This window comes from Wallemia mellicola (assembly GCF_000263375.1).
Source record: "Wallemia mellicola CBS 633.66 unplaced genomic scaffold WALSEscaffold_6, whole genome shotgun sequence".
Classification (NCBI taxonomy): Eukaryota; Fungi; Basidiomycota; class Wallemiomycetes; order Wallemiales; family Wallemiaceae; genus Wallemia; species Wallemia mellicola.
In genome coordinates this window covers 226974-246092 of record NW_006531963.1, presented here as the reverse complement: position 1 = coordinate 246092, position 19119 = coordinate 226974, and the positions used below count along the sequence as shown (strand labels likewise).

General features: G+C 35.9%; 13 protein-coding genes across 13 annotated transcripts; 7 read left to right on the top strand and 6 right to left on the bottom strand.

Annotated features, from left to right (window-relative positions):
- Positions 1-230: 230 nt before the first annotated feature.
- Positions 231-1577, top strand: WALSEDRAFT_60030 (hypothetical protein). Its single transcript, XM_006957543.1, has 8 exons — positions 231-259; positions 312-341; positions 387-414; positions 464-479; positions 526-694; positions 748-855; positions 900-1133; positions 1181-1577. The coding sequence occupies exons 1-8, from the start codon at positions 239-241 to the stop codon at positions 1433-1435; spliced, it is 861 nt and encodes a 286-aa protein (XP_006957605.1). The 5' UTR covers positions 231-238; the 3' UTR covers positions 1436-1577.
- Positions 1578-1601: 24 nt separating this feature from the next.
- Positions 1602-3500, top strand: WALSEDRAFT_60029 (Aldo/keto reductase). Its single transcript, XM_006957542.1, has 3 exons — positions 1602-1858; positions 1907-2391; positions 2438-3500. Exons 1-3 carry the CDS (start codon positions 1613-1615, stop codon positions 2715-2717), a joined length of 1011 nt encoding a protein of 336 aa, XP_006957604.1. The 5' UTR covers positions 1602-1612; the 3' UTR covers positions 2718-3500.
- Positions 2824-4390, bottom strand: WALSEDRAFT_63552 (hypothetical protein; the record flags this gene model as incomplete). Its single annotated transcript, XM_006957541.1, has 5 exons — positions 2824-2841; positions 2906-3508; positions 3555-3689; positions 3736-4244; positions 4291-4390. 5 exons carry the CDS (start codon positions 4388-4390, stop codon positions 2824-2826), a joined length of 1365 nt encoding a protein of 454 aa, XP_006957603.1.
- Positions 3519-5269, top strand: WALSEDRAFT_60028 (hypothetical protein). The gene is made up of 2 exons (XM_006957540.1): positions 3519-4546; positions 4597-5269. The coding sequence occupies exons 1-2, from the start codon at positions 4429-4431 to the stop codon at positions 5214-5216; spliced, it is 738 nt and encodes a 245-aa protein (XP_006957602.1). The 5' UTR covers positions 3519-4428; the 3' UTR covers positions 5217-5269.
- WALSEDRAFT_60027 (cora-domain-containing protein) lies at positions 5225-7534 on the top strand. Its single transcript, XM_006957539.1, has 2 exons — positions 5225-6525; positions 6576-7534. Exons 1-2 carry the CDS (start codon positions 5464-5466, stop codon positions 7458-7460), a joined length of 1947 nt encoding a protein of 648 aa, XP_006957601.1. The 5' UTR covers positions 5225-5463; the 3' UTR covers positions 7461-7534.
- Positions 7535-7601: 67 nt separating this feature from the next.
- WALSEDRAFT_60026 (NADH/NADPH dependent indole-3-acetaldehyde reductase AKR3C2) lies at positions 7602-8929 on the top strand. The gene is made up of 9 exons (XM_006957538.1): positions 7602-7663; positions 7710-7726; positions 7780-7852; positions 7902-7911; positions 7961-8086; positions 8136-8554; positions 8604-8712; positions 8760-8773; positions 8825-8929. The coding sequence occupies exons 1-9, from the start codon at positions 7611-7613 to the stop codon at positions 8844-8846; spliced, it is 843 nt and encodes a 280-aa protein (XP_006957600.1). The 5' UTR covers positions 7602-7610; the 3' UTR covers positions 8847-8929.
- Positions 8930-9955: 1026 nt separating this feature from the next.
- Positions 9956-10707, top strand: WALSEDRAFT_37125 (hypothetical protein). The gene has a single exon (XM_006957537.1). The coding sequence runs from the start codon at positions 9967-9969 to the stop codon at positions 10264-10266; it is 300 nt and encodes a 99-aa protein (XP_006957599.1). The 5' UTR covers positions 9956-9966; the 3' UTR covers positions 10267-10707.
- On the bottom strand, positions 9964-10765 carry WALSEDRAFT_32041 (putative D-tyrosyl-tRNA deacylase). Its single transcript, XM_006957536.1, has 2 exons — positions 10739-10765; positions 9964-10690 (listed from the first exon to the last, which is right to left on the bottom strand). The coding sequence occupies exons 1-2, from the start codon at positions 10757-10759 to the stop codon at positions 10271-10273; spliced, it is 441 nt and encodes a 146-aa protein (XP_006957598.1). The 5' UTR covers positions 10760-10765; the 3' UTR covers positions 9964-10270.
- A 562-nt stretch (positions 10766-11327) lies between these two features.
- WALSEDRAFT_32040 (N-terminal nucleophile aminohydrolase) lies at positions 11328-12238 on the bottom strand. Its single transcript, XM_006957535.1, has 3 exons — positions 12165-12238; positions 12017-12115; positions 11328-11964 (listed from the first exon to the last, which is right to left on the bottom strand). The coding sequence occupies exons 1-3, from the start codon at positions 12225-12227 to the stop codon at positions 11389-11391; spliced, it is 738 nt and encodes a 245-aa protein (XP_006957597.1). The 5' UTR covers positions 12228-12238; the 3' UTR covers positions 11328-11388.
- Positions 12239-12294: 56 nt separating this feature from the next.
- Positions 12295-13902, bottom strand: WALSEDRAFT_32039 (TPR-like protein; the record flags this gene model as incomplete). Its single annotated transcript, XM_006957534.1, has 3 exons — positions 12295-12574; positions 12656-13752; positions 13803-13902. Coding segments are annotated over 3 exons (1440 nt in total), but the record flags the coding sequence as incomplete, so codon positions are not given.
- Positions 13903-14080: 178 nt separating this feature from the next.
- Positions 14081-15976, top strand: WALSEDRAFT_37113 (BING4CT-domain-containing protein; the record flags this gene model as incomplete). The annotated part of the gene is made up of 3 exons (XM_006957533.1): positions 14081-15388; positions 15441-15543; positions 15691-15976. 3 exons carry the CDS (start codon positions 14081-14083, stop codon positions 15939-15941), a joined length of 1662 nt encoding a protein of 553 aa, XP_006957595.1. The 3' UTR covers positions 15942-15976.
- Positions 15977-16671: 695 nt separating this feature from the next.
- WALSEDRAFT_60022 (hypothetical protein) lies at positions 16672-17258 on the bottom strand (the record flags this gene model as incomplete). Its single annotated transcript, XM_006957532.1, has 2 exons — positions 17089-17258; positions 16672-17035 (listed from the first exon to the last, which is right to left on the bottom strand). Coding segments are annotated over exons 1-2 (402 nt in total), but the record flags the coding sequence as incomplete, so codon positions are not given.
- Positions 17259-17282: 24 nt separating this feature from the next.
- Positions 17283-19089, bottom strand: WALSEDRAFT_60021 (phosphoacetylglucosamine mutase). Its single transcript, XM_006957531.1, has 3 exons — positions 18975-19089; positions 18807-18924; positions 17283-18762 (listed from the first exon to the last, which is right to left on the bottom strand). Exons 1-3 carry the CDS (start codon positions 19070-19072, stop codon positions 17314-17316), a joined length of 1665 nt encoding a protein of 554 aa, XP_006957593.1. The 5' UTR covers positions 19073-19089; the 3' UTR covers positions 17283-17313.
- Positions 19090-19119: the final 30 nt, after the last annotated feature.

Below are 19119 nucleotides of genomic sequence, written 5' to 3'. Positions count from 1 at the left end.
GAATCGAGCTTTTTATATGTTTCATCCCCTGCCAATGCTTCGGCAAATGTGGATAAACAGGCTATATTGAGAATTACCTGACTTGCTCGCTGTTTTAGTCATCTGCAAATTCTGAACTAACTTTATATTAGTAGGATCTTATTGCTATATTTATCATGTATTTTTTAATATATTCTTTTATCTTAATTTTCAAACACCTTGGTCTGCCTATCTGGTTGATTCTCGACTATCAACAACTATGTCATCTTATGGACCAAAAGTGAGCATTATCATCATCTTTCAAGTAAAGTATTCATTTTTTTATTTCATAGAGAGACGTAAATGCTTCAGGTTGGGAAGAAGTACGCTTTACCATAGCATTATGAATGATATCTAACTAAAGCTAGTCTGAATTTCCAATACTTTGCGATGATTGTAAGTAATTCATACGATTATCTATTTCTATTAACCTGTTATTTCTTAGGTTTAGGCCCAAATCCGTAAGGTTATCAATGAAATAGATCCACTAATTCTGACTCAGTACAGTTTTGTTAGAATGCAAAAGAGAGCTTTTGGCAAGGAGTGCAAGATATGCATGCGTCCATTCACTTTGTTCAGTTGGTGTCCAGGCGCTGGAACGAGGTACAAGAAGACAGAGATCTGTAATACATGTGCAAAAATGAAGCATTGTTGTCAAACATGCATCTTAGATCTGGTCAGTATTTACTTGTAGTTTTGTTACAAGTGCAAACTGACAATTCGCTCTAGACTTATAAAATACCCGTACACCTTCGTGATGCAGCACTTGGAATGCAATCAAAAGCACCAACTGAGAATTTGAATAGACAATACTTTGCTCAAAATAACGAAGAACAAGTAAGTACCATTTGAAGTATTTATAAGTCTAATCAGCGCTTAAGCTCAAAGGAAATAGTACTATGGTCGATGGCGGCCTGGGACGAGCAGAGAATGCAGGCAAACAAATATTGCGAGATTTAGCAAAGAAGGAACCATATTATAAACCAACGAAAGAACAGAAAAGCAGCAACAAACCAAAGGAGATAAAATCCATGCCACTTACATCGACACAAAGTGTCGCTGCAGCACCAAAGATGATCAAATTAGATCTCAAACCACCTCTTGATACTGAAGTGGTGAGTATCTACAACAATTATCATAAATTTTATCTTAGACATTCTAGATATCGCTATATTGCTCACAGTTACCGGATGACACGACAGAGGATGAGCTTAAAAGTGCATTTGGAGATGCCAGTCCATCAATTCAATCAGCTACAATAGTTCCTACTTCGAAGGTGTCCTTTGTCAACTTTGCCTCAAGACAAGCTGCAGAAATAGCTGCCTTGGTAATATCAAAAAAAGGTCTCATTGTTAGGAATGAAGCTGTTAGCGTAAAATGGGGAAGAAGTAAGAAGAAGCCAGCTACTACAGCTTAGGATGTTATTATATTGTAATTTATTAATACACAGTCGAAGGCAGCGTTTATGATATTAGAACGATTAGTAATATATAATTGAATTACGAACCTAATTGCGTCATATGTTATTATTATTAATTGATGATGAAGTATCTTTGAACAGCACAACCAACCAAGAAAGAGATAAACTTTTAAAATGACAGAGAAATCAGCCTTACCAATTGTATTAGGAGCTATGACCTTTGGTGCCAAAGGAAAGGAGCAGGCTCGTGTACATGATTACGAAACAGTTCAAGAGATAATAGATACATTCGGAGAGCACGGACACAAGGAGATTGATACAGCGAGAATGTACGGAGGCGGTACTTCAGAAGAATACCTCGGGCATCTCCAAATTCATCGCAAATACGACCTTTCATCCAAAATCTTTCCATTCGATCAGGTTTGTAAAACTCTTCGTTGAGATACGTCGACTTAAAATCTTGAATAGAGCTCAAATGCACTTTCTGGTGGAAAAAATAGTGTTAAACATACAGCTAAGGATATTGAAGAGGAGATCGATACATCCTTAAAAAACCTTGGGGTTAAGAAGCTCAAAATATGGTATTTGCACGCTCCTGATAGAAGCACAGATTATTTGGAGACACTCAGAGCTCTTGACGTTCAATACAAACAGGGCAAATTTGAGTTACTCGGTTTGTCCAATTATGCAAGTTGGGAAGTAGCTGAGATTGCGACACTTGCACGTGTTCATGATCTTGTGAAACCTAGTATTTATCAAGGTGTCTACTCTGCTATCCACAGGGCCGTTGAACCTGAATTATTCCCAGCATTACGTAAATTTGGTATTGGGTTTTACGCATATAACCCACTTGCAGGTGGTCTCCTTACTGGTGCCGTCAAGCTTGGTGGGTCAGTAGAAGAAGGTAGTCGTTTTGATGAGAATCGCCATCAAGGCAAATTGTACAGAGCTAGGTAAGTCGAAGCTATAACATACAGTTACCGATTAACTATCATTTAGATATTTTAATGAAGGATACTCTAACGCATTAAATGAATTTATCAAACTAGCAACAAAATATTCGCTTAGTCCTGCCGAAGTTGCACTCAGATGGTTGACACATCATAGCTTTCTCAAGAAAGAGAGTGGTGATGCTATCATTATTGGTGCATCTTCAATCAAACACATCAAGAGCAACCTCGATGATTTAGATAAAGGTCTTCTCCCGGAAGAATTGGCTGAAGAGGTAGCAGGACTATGGACAACGCTCAAACCATATGCAAATAGCTACTTTCGCTAAATATTATAATGTCATTAAGATGCATGCTTCTTTATCACCTCTTTAATTGCCCAACCTATCACTGAAGATGACGGTACAAGTGAATTAATAGCTGGCTTGTTATCATTTATGTTTGATCTTCCATCTAAGTTAGGATTTATGTGAGTATTGTTGAGGAAATTAGATCCAATGACATTGCCCCAACGTACTTCTAGTATTTTATTATTGAGAAGAGCGTCAACTGTTTCTTGTCCATAGTCCCTTCTCGCTGTAAAAATGTCCAATGGACTATTGTCTGTTAAATCAGCGATTTTTTGTAGTAAAGCAAGTGTATTTGGTGGTGCACTCAATCCAGACGGTGGATAAAGGTGCGATTCAACAGTTATCTTGGCATGAGTTGCAACCTTTGATTGTGATATACTTAAACCGTCATGCAACCAATCACCAAGCAAATAATCTTTCCAATGAATAAACTTTCCACCTAGGACTCCATAAAGGTTGTCAAAATTGTCCAATATATGGGGATGAAGGTGTGATTGCTTTACTTGTAGAAGTATGTGATCCTTTAAATATGCCTTGATTGATTCTATAGATGGATCTGTCAAATGAAACACCTGCGTATGTGGAAGCACATTGTAACTCATTAGTGTATGCATGAACATAGAATCTGATGTGCAGAATATTGTATGTAGCAACCTTTCTTGCTTAGTAAGAACTGTAAGACCATCCAATATTATCTTTAGGGTATCAGAATGTTTCTCATCGAGCAATTGCGGTAAGCGATGCGCCTCATCTATCAATAAAACAGGTATCTAAAAAATTGTGAATAATTATATAAGAACCGTAAAACTGACAAACTTTTCTATTCAATTTGTTGAGATTACCTGTTGTTACACGTTCTTTAGGTTCTGGTAGTGTAGATTTCTCATTCAATTCGCGTCTTTCCGCTTCAGAGAGACTAGGATCGTGATTCCAATAGTTAAGCAAAGCATTCTGAATAATATTAGAAAACAGTAACCTCACTTTCTTCAATACTGACCTGTAAAAGTTCGAAAAGTCTACTAATATCAGTAGAAGAAGGTGTCTGACCCCTCTTTTCGATATCTATTCGTGCATGTTTGAACCCCAAACTCAGACGATGACCTAACTCCTCGAAACCATCAACATTTTCGCTAATGTCATTAAAAAATGCTTCTAAATGGGTTGATAGAGATATGTAGAAAGTAGGGGGATCAGAAAAAGTGGAGATTCTTAAATCGATTGGAAGAACTATATAACTGTTGACATCAGTCAATACATTACGTATTAGAGACGTCTTTCCAGTTGAAGCAGCACCAAAGATTACGGTAAATGTAGCATCCGAATTAAGTATAGTTCTTATTCTGTTCTCCTCGGATCTCTCAAAGTAATTCGGTTGTTTAACGAATGTTCTGACTGGGGGCAAACGTACTTTCTCATTCGTTTCAATTAACTCATTTTTGACCTTTTCTAGTTCATTCTTCGCTTCAGTTATTTGAGTTAATGTTTCTTTCGGATTACCAATTGCAGCTAAGTTTGCTTTAATAATGACTTAATATATGCGTAATATCCACACCTAAAAGATCACTTATACCAAATAAACTTCTTGCTTGAATAGCGTTATTGAATTTTGATATTTTTATTCGTCTGGATATTCCTGAGCATCGATGTAACATTTCAAGGTTACTTTCATCATTATTTCATAGATACAGTTATGGAGTTGTACACAGGTGCACCCACAAAATCACAATTATCTAATAAGCGTCCAATTTATGATGATTATGTAAAGATCATTTTTATGAGAATACCTTTGGATCATACGGAAGAGGAATGTGAGTGTGTTATCATCTCAGTAAACTATTTTTAACCTAAATTCATCCAGCGTTTGATTTCCATGATAAGACTGAACTGTCTTCTAGCCTAAAAAAGGCGAATAATACGTCATTAATTTCTCATCGGTCTTTGAATACAACGAATAATATCACACAAAGGAGCGACTTCTCAATAAGGAATCCACCCATGTATAATTTTTCAGTTAATAACTTGATATCTATTCAATCTGTATACTTCAACGTACCGCATATACCAAACAAGCCAATTAACGTCATTTTATATATACTATCAGCTGAAATAAAATCATTGAAACTAAAGAATGGATTGCAAATGAAGAGATTGTTTTTAACAGGTACTGATGAAGCTGGCTTACCGATTCAAATTAGCATTTTCGAAAATGAAGTTAAAAAGATAAACAGCGTGAACGATGAAGAGAGCGTTTGTAGGACAGGTGACATAATCTATTTAGAATCGACAAATGTTAAAGTCAGAGAAATGGAAGGTATACCCACGCCGTTCCTTACAAACGGAACGTACACGGTTTGTTATAGGTACAACATCTACTCTCAAGATAAGAATTGGCGTAGATATAGACCGGATTGGCTAGCTACTCATAGGCCAAGTTTACGTGTACTTAAATTGTATGAATGGATCGAATCTAATTTGTGACTTGTGACTATAGCGAAGAATCTGAATCAGGAATGAATACAGACATTCCAGTTGTTGTCATTAAGAAATTGTACGATAAGAAATAAAAATTTAAATGAAAAAAATAAACTTCTTGGTTGTTTCCTAAAATAACAATAATGCTTTGAATCTGACAGTCAAAAACCGAATTCGTCAAAGCCACGTTTGTTGGCTAAATTAGCAAATTACTAAGAAAGACATGCCAAAAGGAATTTAATATTAGTTAGGAATGTCACCAAACAATAAGCAAGATAGCCACAATGATCAAGTTACACCTCCACGTAGTCCATCAAGCGGTAGATCATCCTATAGGCGCTTGAATGACGAAGAGCGCCAACGACAACAAGATATCGATTCAGTAATGCAGCTTTCGAGAGCTAGAGCTGGCTCTTATATACAGCAAACGCCTTCTTATTCTAAGAGACCGCGGAATGAGACACTACTAAATGCAGATCCTCAAGAGGATGATCCTGGCTTATCTCCAAATACAGATAAACCACAATTTTTATTCCCATTGTCGTCGGATGAGGAAGCGCAGATCGAATTAGCAAAGCATGGTGGTAGTTTGGACCTCGATAATCAAGATTTGAATGAAAAATTAAGCCCACATTCATCCGATGTCGCAATCGAGCAACCCCAAATACATCCACCGCCGTTGTCTGCTCAACCCTCAACAGAGTTGTTAAGTGCAGGTACCAGGTTGAAGCCAAACAAATTTGATTTTGCTTTGCTTGATGCCTATGTTGCCGCAGAGTCAACTGGTCTCGAATTTTCGGAAAAAGATCACTCTGGACTAACTCCTCCTTCAACTCCAAAGCAGCCGGATGATAACAAGAAACAATCAGCGCATCAACGTCATTTGGCTATATTTGATTCTTCTGGTGCTCCACCTCCTACTTTTCCATCTGGTTCTTCACCACCTCCACCTCCTCTACCAGCTCCTTCAAACGATCCCTATAATACAACTCCTAGACCTCATTTGCCTCCACGCGTACCAACAACCACTGAAAAGGAGTATAGATTTAGTTTCTACTCAAACGCTCTACCTGCAACCGTACATGCCAGATCACTTGGGGAGCTACCATCAGTCGGTCAAACGTTTAGACAGTTATTTGAGGGTAAACCACAAGCATCGTCCGCTACATTAAGTGATCCAACTGATAGCAATGCACTTGAATTGAATATGGGTGGAAACAACGGTAATGAAGAATCTTTAGATGACCCGGAGGCAAATACTTGGTGGTTAGATGTACTTTCACCAACTGATTCAGAGATGAGAACCTTGAGTAAGGTATGTTTGATAATATTCACTCTAATCTCTGTCTGACATAAGAATTTTAGGTATTTGGTATCCACCCTCTCACAACAGAAGATATTCAAATGGAGGAAGCACGTGAGAAGATTGAACTCTTCAGAAATTACTATTTAGTTTGTTTCAGATCCTTTGATCAAGATCCACATAGTCCAACCTACTTGGAACCTCTGAATATGTACATAATCGTTTTCAGGGAAGGTACCTTATCTTTCCACTTTAGAGCAACGCCACATCCACATAATGTTCGTCGAAGAATAAAGCAGTTACGTGATTATATCAATGTCACCTCTGATTGGATATCATACGCTTTAATCGATGATATAACGGACGCTTTCGCTCCTTTAATTCAATCCATAGAATTTGAGGTAGACACAATAGATGAGCTAGTATTGATTCTCAAAGAAAATGAACAATCAGACATGTTACGTAGGATAGGAACTTGTCGCAAAAAGGTCATGGGTTTACTTAGGTTAATGGGAAACAAAGCAGATGTCGTTAAAGGTTTAGCTAAACGTTGCAATGAGAATTGGACTGTGGCACCAAAATCTGATATTGGTTTGTATTTGAGCGATATTCAAGATCACTTGATTACCATGACGCAGAACTTGAATCATTATGAAAAGATTTTGAGTAGATCACACTCTAATTATCTTGCTCAAATTAGTATTGAAATGACCGAGGCCAATAACCAAATTAACAATGTATTGTCCAAGTTAACAGCATTAGGTACTGTTTTGGTCCCTATCAATATTGTTTGTGGTTTATGGGGAATGAATGTTAGCGTACCTGGTCAAAATGCAGAGGGGCTTACTTGGTTCTTTTCAATTCTCGGCATACTCGTTGCAGTTTGTATTGCATGTGGTACTTTAACCTATTGGCTCGCGCTCAAACCACCAAAACCGAAGCATTAATAGCTTAAATGGATTCTATAGAACTTTGGCATACTTATTTATTAAATTTTATGATGCATTTTTAATATTCACTATATTGCTGTTAATGAGTCATTGGTGACTCATTGAGAAGCCTGTTTAGAGTATTATTACTCTTTAATAGAAACCATAATGTCCTACTTTAACGACTTCAGATTGAATGATAACGCAGTCATATTATCACCGTTAGTACGCTTAATATAACGTAATTTATTCTGATAAATTTCTCAGTGCATATGGCACAGGGAGTAAGCAAACTGACACATGAAATGATTTAAATATTGATCTAATTATTTTATAGCTGTTTTGAAAGGTAGGGATGCAGCTAAAAATGTATTACAAGCTATACAAAGCGGTTTGAGACATATTGACTGGTGAGTCTTATTATGAAGTCATATAGTAAATGATAACCAAAATATGAAGTGCCCAATTTGTAAGTCACACTGCCACATATCCAAAATTATTTACATTGCTTTGAAAAGTATGAGAACGAGGAAAGCGTTGGAAAAGGAATAAAAGCCAGCGGGGTACCGAGGGAAGAACTTTATATAACTACTAAATACGCAACTGGTGATATACGCGAAACATTTAGAAATTCGCTCCTTTCAGTACGACATTATGTTTATCATTTCAAAATCTAATAAGGACTTAATTTAGCTCGAGGTAGATTATGTTGATTTATTCTTGATTCATAGTGCAAAGTACGCACAACCTCATGGTTTAATGGAAAGCTGGGATCTACTCGAAGAGTTGAAAGATAGCGGAAAAATACGCAGTATTGGTGTATCAAACTATCGTGTGGATGATCTGAAACAATTCGTTGATACCGCAAAATACAAACCTGCAGTTAATCAAATCGAGTTCCACCCATTTGTATATGGAAAAGCAAAGGAATTGCTGTCATATTGCCAGAGCAAAGGTATATTAGTAGCCAGTTACGGTGGTCTTTCACCTATCACTAAGATCCGTCATGAAGATTTTGATGATTTACTTAATAAGCTCTCACAGAAGTACAACCTCAGTCATCAAGCTTTGCTTTATAATTGGGCACGTGCTCATAATGTTATGGTAGTAACGTGAGTAGCGAAAATTATAATTATTACAATCTTGACAATGATATGTAAGAACCTCAAGCAAAGCAGAAAGGTTAGAGGAGATAAAGAGTCTTTCAGGCACAAAGTTAGACCAGGAAGATGTTGAAGAGTTAGATAGGATCGGAGAAAAATATCATCACGTAAGATAGTTCACTGTATTGATTATCATATTGACTAACGGCGTTAGCGTTATTACATGTCATGTGGGTAAATCATTTGATAAAGCGCAATCAAACTAACAATAGAAACTTCAGTTATGGATGAGAAGGAATAAGCTTCCTTTGTACCTAAAATATACAATGACATTACCACGTGATTGACAGCACTGCTATAATAATTTAATAATTTCTATTTGATTACTGCACTATATATCTTTATTACGTATGTTTGTTCAGTCAAGGATAGTACTGCCCACATCAAAAGCCTTCATCCACAAAACCTATCGTATTTAAAGGGTGCTTAATATCGGCAGATAGTCTTTATCATTAAGATGCGATGATAAAGTATATCAGAATTGATAGTAAAGGTGGAGACCATCGCTACATTAGTGCGTGGACATTCCTCGGACAATAGCTTTCATTATACCAAGCAAAAAAGATTCTATGGTAATGGAGCACCCTAAAGGTCTACATAGGTGCTTCTTTGGGTAAGAAGAAATTTAGAGATAACTATTCAGATAGCTGATAAACTGCCTTGAATTGTAAGCTTTGCTGGAATTCTGTTGATATTGATAAACTTTATGCTGTTTGCTTCATGATCAAGAAACTAACAGGCCTTGAAAACACCCGCTGAAGAAGTACTGGCAAAGATACGTAAGCTGGCAGTGATCACCCAGTTTGAGAATGTGAGTTAAGGTATTCTAACCTCAGATTAGGCCTAAAGCTGCTCTGAGGTTTACGTACCGTTTTGGGGCTTTCTTTTTGAACCATCCCGTAAGATGAAACTTCAAATATGTAAAACAAATAAAGGAAAGACAAACAGAAATCGCGAGACAATAGAACAAAGGAAGAGTGAAAGTACGTAGGCTATAGCATTGTTGGTAATTTGATATCGAAGTGATGCATTCTGATTGTCTATGTATTTCGGATATCTGTTTGTCTTATGGAGGAAAAGAATGTCTTTTTAATGAAGCAAGGAGTATGTATAAATATAAAAAGGAGTAAATATGTATGGAATTAACAATAGCATAAAATCAAATGGCCTTATTTTATCATATTTAGTATCTCATTCAGAAATGAGTTATGATGGTAGATACAGGTTATCACTTAAATTATCTATAATACAATAATTGATACATAGATACAAATGTCATATTAATTTATTGGGATATAAAAAATTTAAATTTTATATTAGCGATATCAATCATTGCTTGTTTCTTCCAAGGCCAAATAAAAATGCCATTGTACAATATTTTGTGTGTAGCTGCACACTATCCAGAGATAGCACCAATAAGGGAATTGCTGAAAACGACGACTCAAATTATAAACAACGGTGGTGGATTAATCAAGAACGTCGATTACTGGGGTACACAAACGCTACCTAATAAGATGATTAGACATCAACAAATATATGACAAAGGAGATTACATTCATATGTCATTCTTAGCTTCACCACCACTTTTGAAGAACGTCAACAATCTACTCAAACTAGACCCTAGGGTAATAAGATGGCAGACAACAAAAGAGAAAATGTAAAATATTACTTTCTGTTCCTTGAATCTATTAAAATTGTAATTGGACCTTGATTATTTATGTTAACATCCATCATTTCCGCGAATATACCATCCTTTATTCTGTTGTCAAAATAGCTAGTTTTTAAGCTTGTTAAAAAGTTATTGTACATCTTTCTAGCTTCTTCGGTTTTCATAGCTTTATGGAAATCTGGCTTTGTACCCTTTAAAGTTGATTGTAAAGTGAACTGGGATATGGACAATATTTCACCATCAACATCTCTAACTGATTTCGTCCAATTATCAAATAATCGCAAACCTAGTACTTTATTTACTGTCCACTTTAAATCATCTTCATTGTCATCTACGCCTAGACCAACTAATAGACATAAGCCATTCTCAATCGAATTCACGATTTTTTGATTGACACTAACACTAGCTTTACTGACCTAACGTTATATTTCAATAATATTTACTATCATAAACTAACTACTAACTTTTTGAATAACAACCTTCATCAGTCGAGCGTTTTAAAGCAAATGAGTCAGAAATTGCCTTCAATTTCATCGTTGAATTTATTTAATAGGGATAAGCAAAGGGAACATAAACCATTACCACCTAATCCACCCAATAATCTCTTTCAATTCCCTTCAGAGTTCTTGCCTTCCTCTGCATACAGGAATCCTTATCTGACAAACTCAAAATCTGATCCAATTATTAACAATATAAGAAAATCTTCATCTTCTTCCTCTATCGACGCTAATCCACGCCCGAGGAAGCAACCTTCTAATAATTCTGGGGCTATCAATCAACGTAATCACGTTAAAGCAAAAAATACACACTCTCAAATATTAGTTAAATGCGTAGAATTATTACATGAACGATCTAACCCTTCAAATACTCCTAATTTACCTGGTAATTGGTCTGAAAGAAATAATGGACCCGTGAAAGAAAAACTTTCAGCTGCGAAAGAATTGTACACTAGTTTAACTAACGAAGAATGGATTGATGTAAGTATTTTAGTTAAAGTAACTGTTATATCATGTTTAATCAAAATTTTCTTTAGGATGTCTAATCCTCTATTATGACTCTTTAAACGTATTTATTCTGTATTTTTAATGTATATACCAACATTTATTTAAATATTTTAATCTTTATCTGCAATTCTTTGTAAAATCTCGTCAACTTCTTCCTCGTCGAGTACTTTAAACTCTTGACTATCTTTCCTAATAACACCAATTTCAATCTCATTTGATTTGAAATCTGTACTGATAACATTACTCAATGTCTCGATGGCCAATTCGATTATTTGATCATAAGATAAAGATAAATTCTCGATCTTGAACTTCTTTTCCAAGTAGTTAATTGATTCGGTTTGCTTCGTACCTGCGGATGTTGCTTTGAAACCTACGAAATAACCTGCTGGATCAACTTTAAATAATTCAGGTTTCTCAAGTTCGTTGTCATAACCAATTATCATCATTGAAATACCTAATGGTCTCATACCTGCTCTTTGAGTGTGCACTTGATTGATATTAGCAATCCTCCTTGATAGTTGTTCAGGTGATATATCATAACCGAACTTATACTTGAACTCTGCAGCTTCTGAACGTGCTCTCATCACTTGAGATCTAGCATCTGGTACAATACCAGTCATAACGCAGCCAATAGTTGGTGTAATTGAGAATAAATGAGTGATTGTAGATGGGTCAACGAGCTTATCCTGTAAGTTTGTCAGTCAGAACTGTCCTGTATATACAAATAGATATATTCACAGGTACTCTCTTTTGTGTAATAACTACAGATGCATCGTCACCTCTAATTCCTACTGCTGTTTGATTTGAACCCGTTATAGCTTTAAATGCGTATTCCAACTAAGTGAGTTATTAGAATGACAATATAAGATGAACGCATAAATTATACCTGGTATATCTTTCCCTCTGGACTAAATATTGTCAAAAATCTATCGTATGAGCTTCTGGACATGATGACGGTTCAGTTTTAACAAGATTACGTATGCTGTATTTAAAACGTTTAGAGAAATGATTTAAAATACTTCTTTGAAAATAAAATGTCTATACAAAGAATGTTTAAAATGGGAAGCCACCTTGGGTGCTGCTAAACCGTGCACCACCACCTGGGAAGCCACCAGCTGAGCCACCAAATGAACTAAAGCCACCACCACCCATGCCACCCATTCCACCACCAAATGCACCAGACGCGAATAAATCAGCAAGGTTAATGTCAGCGCCTCCAAATCCACCGCTGCTGAATCCACCACCCATACCTGGTCCATCATCCAAGTCAAGTCCGTTGTCATATATGTGACGTTGCTGTGGATCTGAAAGGACAGAATAACTTTCATTAATTTGTTTAAAGTGCTCCTCATTTCCTCCCTTGTCAGGGTGGTGCACAAGTGATTGCTTTCTGAATGCTTTTTTCAACTCAACTTCAGTGGCCTCTTTATGCACACTAAGAATCTTGTAATGATCGACACGTTTTGACTTCTTAAGTTCCTTCTCCGCATTACGTACTTCATTTTCTAAAGCAGGTTTCTCTTCCATTGTACAGAATTCCAAGGCTTTCTTGAAATCTGAGACAGATTCTTCGAAATTCTCTATATTGAGATGTATTCTAGCTCTTGTTCTTAAAGCTTTAGTGTATTCTGGGTGTAATTTCAAAGCTTCATCAACGTCTTTCAAAGCATCTTCTGATTTATCAGTCATTTTTGAGTATGTTGTTGCTCTATTCGATAACAAAACGGCCTTGACTTTACCTTCACCAATTTCACCCTGGTCATCATCTGAAAGAGCTGAAAGTGCTTCGGTGTACTTTTCGATAGCCTCTTCATATTGAGCGGATTTGAAAGCAACATTACCAGCTTCTTTACCTCTTTCAACAATTCTCGTACGCTTCAGAAGCTTCTTTGCAGGTGTAAAATCAGGATCCGATCTCATTGCTGATTGAAGATGTGCTATACATTTCGCAAAGTTGCTGTCAAGAAAGAGAACTCTAGCACGAAGGTATAACAAATCAGGAGAGTTTGGTGAACCAGATAAAATATCGCTTGCGACTCTTCCTGCTTCAATTAAATCACCCTTTCCAATCAAGCATTCAACTTTTGCTGCTTTCCAATCTGATGGAATGTCAAGGGGACTACAACCAGCTTCCCTTTCTGCCATTCTGAGTGCCATTGAAGCCATTGACCAATTTTTAACATTTCTTTCCTTTTCGTAATTATCTATAGCAGCTATAACTCTTTTAGATTGAGCTGTAATTTGTTTGACGGTAGAATCATCACTATCTTTGACAGGAGTTAAAACAGCTAAAGCTTGAGTAGGACGACCAAGTGCTAAATGACATTTAGCTAATCTAACTAAAATCTTTGAACTTGGATTGCTATCTTTGCTAATCGCATTCTCGATATCTTCTATAGCAGATCTGAACTTCTTCTGTGACATGAGTGCAGCTGCTCTGTTTGTCAGGTATGCTTTGTTATTTGGATTCGTTTCTAATCAGTTTGTTAAAGAGAAGACAGGTTTATTGAATGGAAGGACATACCGAATGCTTTGGTGTAAAGTTCTATAGCTTTATCATATTCAGCAGACTTGAAAGCGACATTCCCTTGCTCTTTAATGGCTTCAGCCTTCTGTTGTTGATCACTATAGATAACTATTAGGTCAAATTCTTTTAAATGAGAATAACTAACGGTGGTATATCCTGTATTTGCTCAGAGGACCTTTAAAAGTTAGTTAAATAGTTTAAAAGCTTAAATCTCACATTTTATATTTCCTCCTCGTCGTTATAAACCAAGGATAGATTTTTGAAGAAGAACATTCATGAACAGCCAACCTAAGAAGCAAAATAAAGCAATAAAGAAGGATAATCAATTATCTTCTATAAGTAATTCTATTAAACCAAAGAAGAATCATGATAAAATAGAAATCGACGATGAATTACCTGATCATCTCACCAAAGCAGCTGTACCAAATGGAAAACTTCGTAATAAGTTAATTAAGCAATGGAAACATAAGCTAGCTTCTCAAAGAGCTATAGATGATTATAAAAACTACCTTCTTCCCCAAGATAGTGGCACTATTGAGCTTGAAAATGATTTGGAACGGACATACAGGCTTAGACAACATGATATAAAGGAAGCTATTGGTATAAGCACAGCTAAGAAAGCCTTTTCTTTAAATGTTGATAGAGGTCTCACAAGTTTAGCATACACCCCAGATGGTAGAAATTTATCATTCACTAATCAAGTTGGTAAAGTTGCTTCATTTGATCCAACATTAGGAAGATTAAATTGTGAAATCAATCTTAATGAATTATGTACAGACATAACTTACCTACACAATTCATCAATGATGGCCGTCGCTCAGAAGAAATATGTTTACATTTATGACAATCAAGGCATAGAATTACATAAATTACCTGACCATATTGAAGCAAGAAGATTAGAATTCCTTCCACATCATTTTCTCCTAGCTAGTAGTGGAAATACAGGTTGGTTAAAGTATCAAGATACGAGTACAGGTATGATGGTATCTCAACATCGTACTAAATTAGGCCCTACATCTGCTATGGCACAAAATCCATCAAATGCTAATATTTCCCTTGGTCATCAAAATGGTACTGTTACATTTTGGACGCCTTCAACCCCATACACACATGTTAAATTACAAGCACATTTAGGACAAGTTAAGGCACTTTCGCATGATAGACATGGAAAATACATAGCTTCAGCTGGTTTAGATGGTACTGTAAAATTATGGGATATGAGAATGTGGAAAGAATTATCATCATTTAAAGCACGTAATCAAATCAAAGATATTAGATTTAGTGACAAGGATATGTTAGCAGTTGGTTGGGGTAACCATGTTTACGTTTATGATGATATACTCAAGTATTCAAGTAACGGTGAAAGTCCATCACCATACCTCACACATCATTTCCCAGGCGTGGGTGTTAATAAGTTAGCATTCTGCCCTTATGAGGACGTTCTTTCTGTTGGACATTCTGCTGGATTAACAAACCTTATTATACCAGGCAGTGGAGAGGCCAACTATGACTCACTTGAGGCTGATCCATTTGAGGGTAAAGGTGCTAGACGTGAACGCGAAGTACGACAATTACTTGATAAAGTAGGTATAAACTTAGATTTTTTTAAGAATAGTGTACTAATGATTAAAACAGATACAACCTGACCTTATCACATTCAATGATGATATTCTTGGTTCCATACATCTCAAAACGGATAATACAAACCCTAACGCTAAAACACCTAACCTTAGACCAGGTCAAAGTGTACGTAATCCAAATAAACCTAAACCGTATAGTCAAATGTCAAGATCTGAACGTTTGAAAGAACAAGGTGTAGCAGATAGTGAGGAAGAAGAAGATGAGGATGAAGAAGAAGATATTGAAGGGATGCTAGATGAACAAGATGATGATGGGCAATTCCATGATGATATGGGTAGATCAAAATTAAAAAAGAAAATGCGTGGACGTAATTCTTCAACTAAGAAATATCTTTCAAGGAAGCGTAAAAATGTTATCGAGCCAACTCAATTAGCATTAAAAGCTAAATTAGCTAAAGAGAAAGCCAACAAGGATAAGGAAATTGCTTTGAAGAGTGGCAATTTAAAGCAATCTTCACCATCTGCATTAGATAGATTCACCAAGAAATCAAACTAGATATATATATATTTATTTACAAATTTATGTTCTTGTAATAATATAAAAAAGAACTTCTCTTATATATTAGAAGTTAGTATAATAGCATCGGATGGGATAACTATGAATTATTTGACGACTGAAAAGTATAGAAAGGGAATAGAATAATGAAATTTAATCGTTAGTTACGCGCTCCATGTAGACGCATCTAAAAGATTGACGGTTGAGCCAATTACGCCAAAAGAGCTGATTAAGTTGTTAAATAAAGAATCTGTTATAAGAAATTAATTAAACTTACCAACATACTCTTGGATAAATGTAAATTGCAAATATGATAAAGTTTGTATATACCTTCATCGTTCATGTTGCCATTTATATCTGCTATAACTCTAGCCAAAAATGCAGCCAAGTGTAAATCGACTAAAGTTAAATCTTGGCCAAAGATCCAAGGACCGCTGTCATTACTTGATAATTCAATATCAACTTTTCGCAAGAAATTTTTAAGGTTTGACCAAGTTTTTTGACTTGCTTTAAAAAAGTCTTGCCTGTTTGATAGAATCTGATCATCGTTTAATGATCTAAACCTATATATATTCAAAATATCCAGATTAGATTGTGATTTTAATTCAAACCAATTCTTTCTGTCTAACGAACATAGGTGTCTATACCTATCAAACGCTGTTTGTCGTGAAATTAAATAAGATTCAGCTCTTGAACTATTTAATTCTAATTCATTGTTATTTGTTGCGGATAACATTAAAAAATTTGTATCTAAATCGCCTGAATGTAGGTAATCTATAATCTCATTTGACTTTTTAACTAAATGGGGTAATGGTATAAGTGACGGAATTGATCTACGTTTGGTTGCTAAAAAATTGCATATATTTTTTGTATCTGCAATTCTTGTAAACTCAGGTGCTCTGTCTGGTTGTATACTCTCGGCGTTTGGTACGAGTAGTAAAGGTACAGTTCCAGCTGGATTGATACTTAAAAAAGATGGATGAAAGTTGTCACCCATATTTAAATCAACCTGTATTAACTTAAGGTCCTTGGATTCATATATTTTCTCCAACATGCATAATCTAACTAATGAAGAAGGATATGAATGAGGTGACCTGTATATATATAAGCGGACTTGTCTACTTCAATATAATAGATTTTAGCTTACCAATACAGTGTCGATGGTGGTATATTGTGTGTACTCATCGTATGTATAAAGTATCTAATACCACCTATTAACAGATATTTAGATCGCTAAATCAAGATATTGAATAGTGTATATAATATATTTATTATTAGTAATCCCCCTTGAACGTCGTTTATCAAATCACTTTTTCGCCACAGCACGGAATCTAGAGATCGACCGGGTTAAACGTTATAATTTAAATAAAAATTACAAAAATTCTTTTGGTCTTGAAATTGGATCACCTTGCTGACTATCGTAGATTAATCCTGCAACTTTAAATGCCAGCTCATCTGCTTGTCCGCGCGTTTGAGCTTCTGCGTAAACTCTCACGCAGTCTTCTGTACCTGATGGTCTAACAAATGATCTACCATCTTGATATTTCGAAACGTGTTGATCAATTGATTTTTGTAAATCATTTGGTGTAACGAGCTTCCTTTCAGCGTCGGTCGTTGTGAATGCCGTTCTATCAGGCACAGTTACTTTAACTAATCTGTTAGGGAAATCTTCATATAATCCATCCCATTCAGCAGGTCCCCATTGTTTTTGAATTAAAATAGCTTCAACTAATAACAAGTCTGATAATGCGTCACCAACAGTTTGGTTTGCTAGTTCTGATAAACTTAATAATTGTTGAAGCGCGGTCTGTTGTGCTGGCATTGTTGGAGTTGTAGTTTTAACTAAATTGATAAACTCAGGTGAGAATAAAACAGTACCATGACCATTAGCTTCAAAGTAAACACCAATACTATATTGTTGAGCAGCATGGTGAAGATGCTTAACACCAGTTGGTACACATTTAATTGGTACTTGTTGAGCGTTGATAAACTTTGATGAACAACCATTAGCGTACGCTGTTTGAACAACACCAACTTTAGCTTCTTCAGTGATACCAGCTTTTTCAACTAGTTCGATAATGAAAACTGCTAATAAACTGGCAATTTTATCACCATCAAGTAACTTAAAGTTACCTCTTTGATCGTTGTAGTAATAAACGACTCTGTCTGCATCACCATCTAAACTTGCACAACGTTCAAGTGGTTCTGGTTGGAAACCAATAGGTAATTGTTGCTTACTCTTTACATGATCTGCGCCACAACCGTTGTTTAATTTACCAATAGCAGGTGTAGTATCATCAAAAATTGCATCAATTGTTAAAGGTGCATCAGCTTCATTAAGTTTGTTGATAAGATCTTTGATATATGGTGCACCAATTCCATTAGCACAATCAACTTTAAGTGCAGGTATATTTGGTTTCCCTTGAACGAGACTTAAGAAAGATTGGACCATTTTAGACATGTAACCTTGGATAGTTGGTTCACCGTAATCATCTTTCGTACCCTTGCTGTTTGTCGCTCTAACGAGATAATGAAGAGCAGGTGTAGTAGCCAAGCCAAAGTCTTGTACTTGAACTGAACCATTGTTAAGAGCTTCGATACCATCTTTCAAGGAATTAAGTAAATCAAGACCAGATGGACGTGTGTCTCTTGCAATAATGATATTAGCTGGTTTTGTAGTGTCCAATTTGAGAGTGTTGACTAATTGGTTACAGTATGAACTTAATGATTCAATTGGTGTGTTTGCTAAACCAGTCGCGTAAGATTCCCAGCTTGGATCAAGCATATCTCCATGTGGGTCAACGAGTTTAACACCATTGTCCTAAAAGGTTAGTAAAAATAAATAGAAAAGAAGATAAGGCTCACTGATTCTGGGTTATGTGATGCTGTGATCATAACACCGACAGCTTTACCATCTAATTTTTGTGATCTGAATACAGCTATCAAACCAACGCGGAACAATACACTATCTAAGACGCTAGCTCTATATTTTTAGGTTATTAAAGTAAAGACATCAAAAGGGTGACGACTAACTTTGATCTAAAGCCAGCAGTACCATAAGAGTATTTGAAGTTTGGAGGTGCAGGATGCTTAGAACCTAATTCTTGTAACTTTTGCTCATTTATTGACATTTTTAGTTCGTTATGAGAAGAGTGAGAGGTGCGCGCTATTCAGCTGA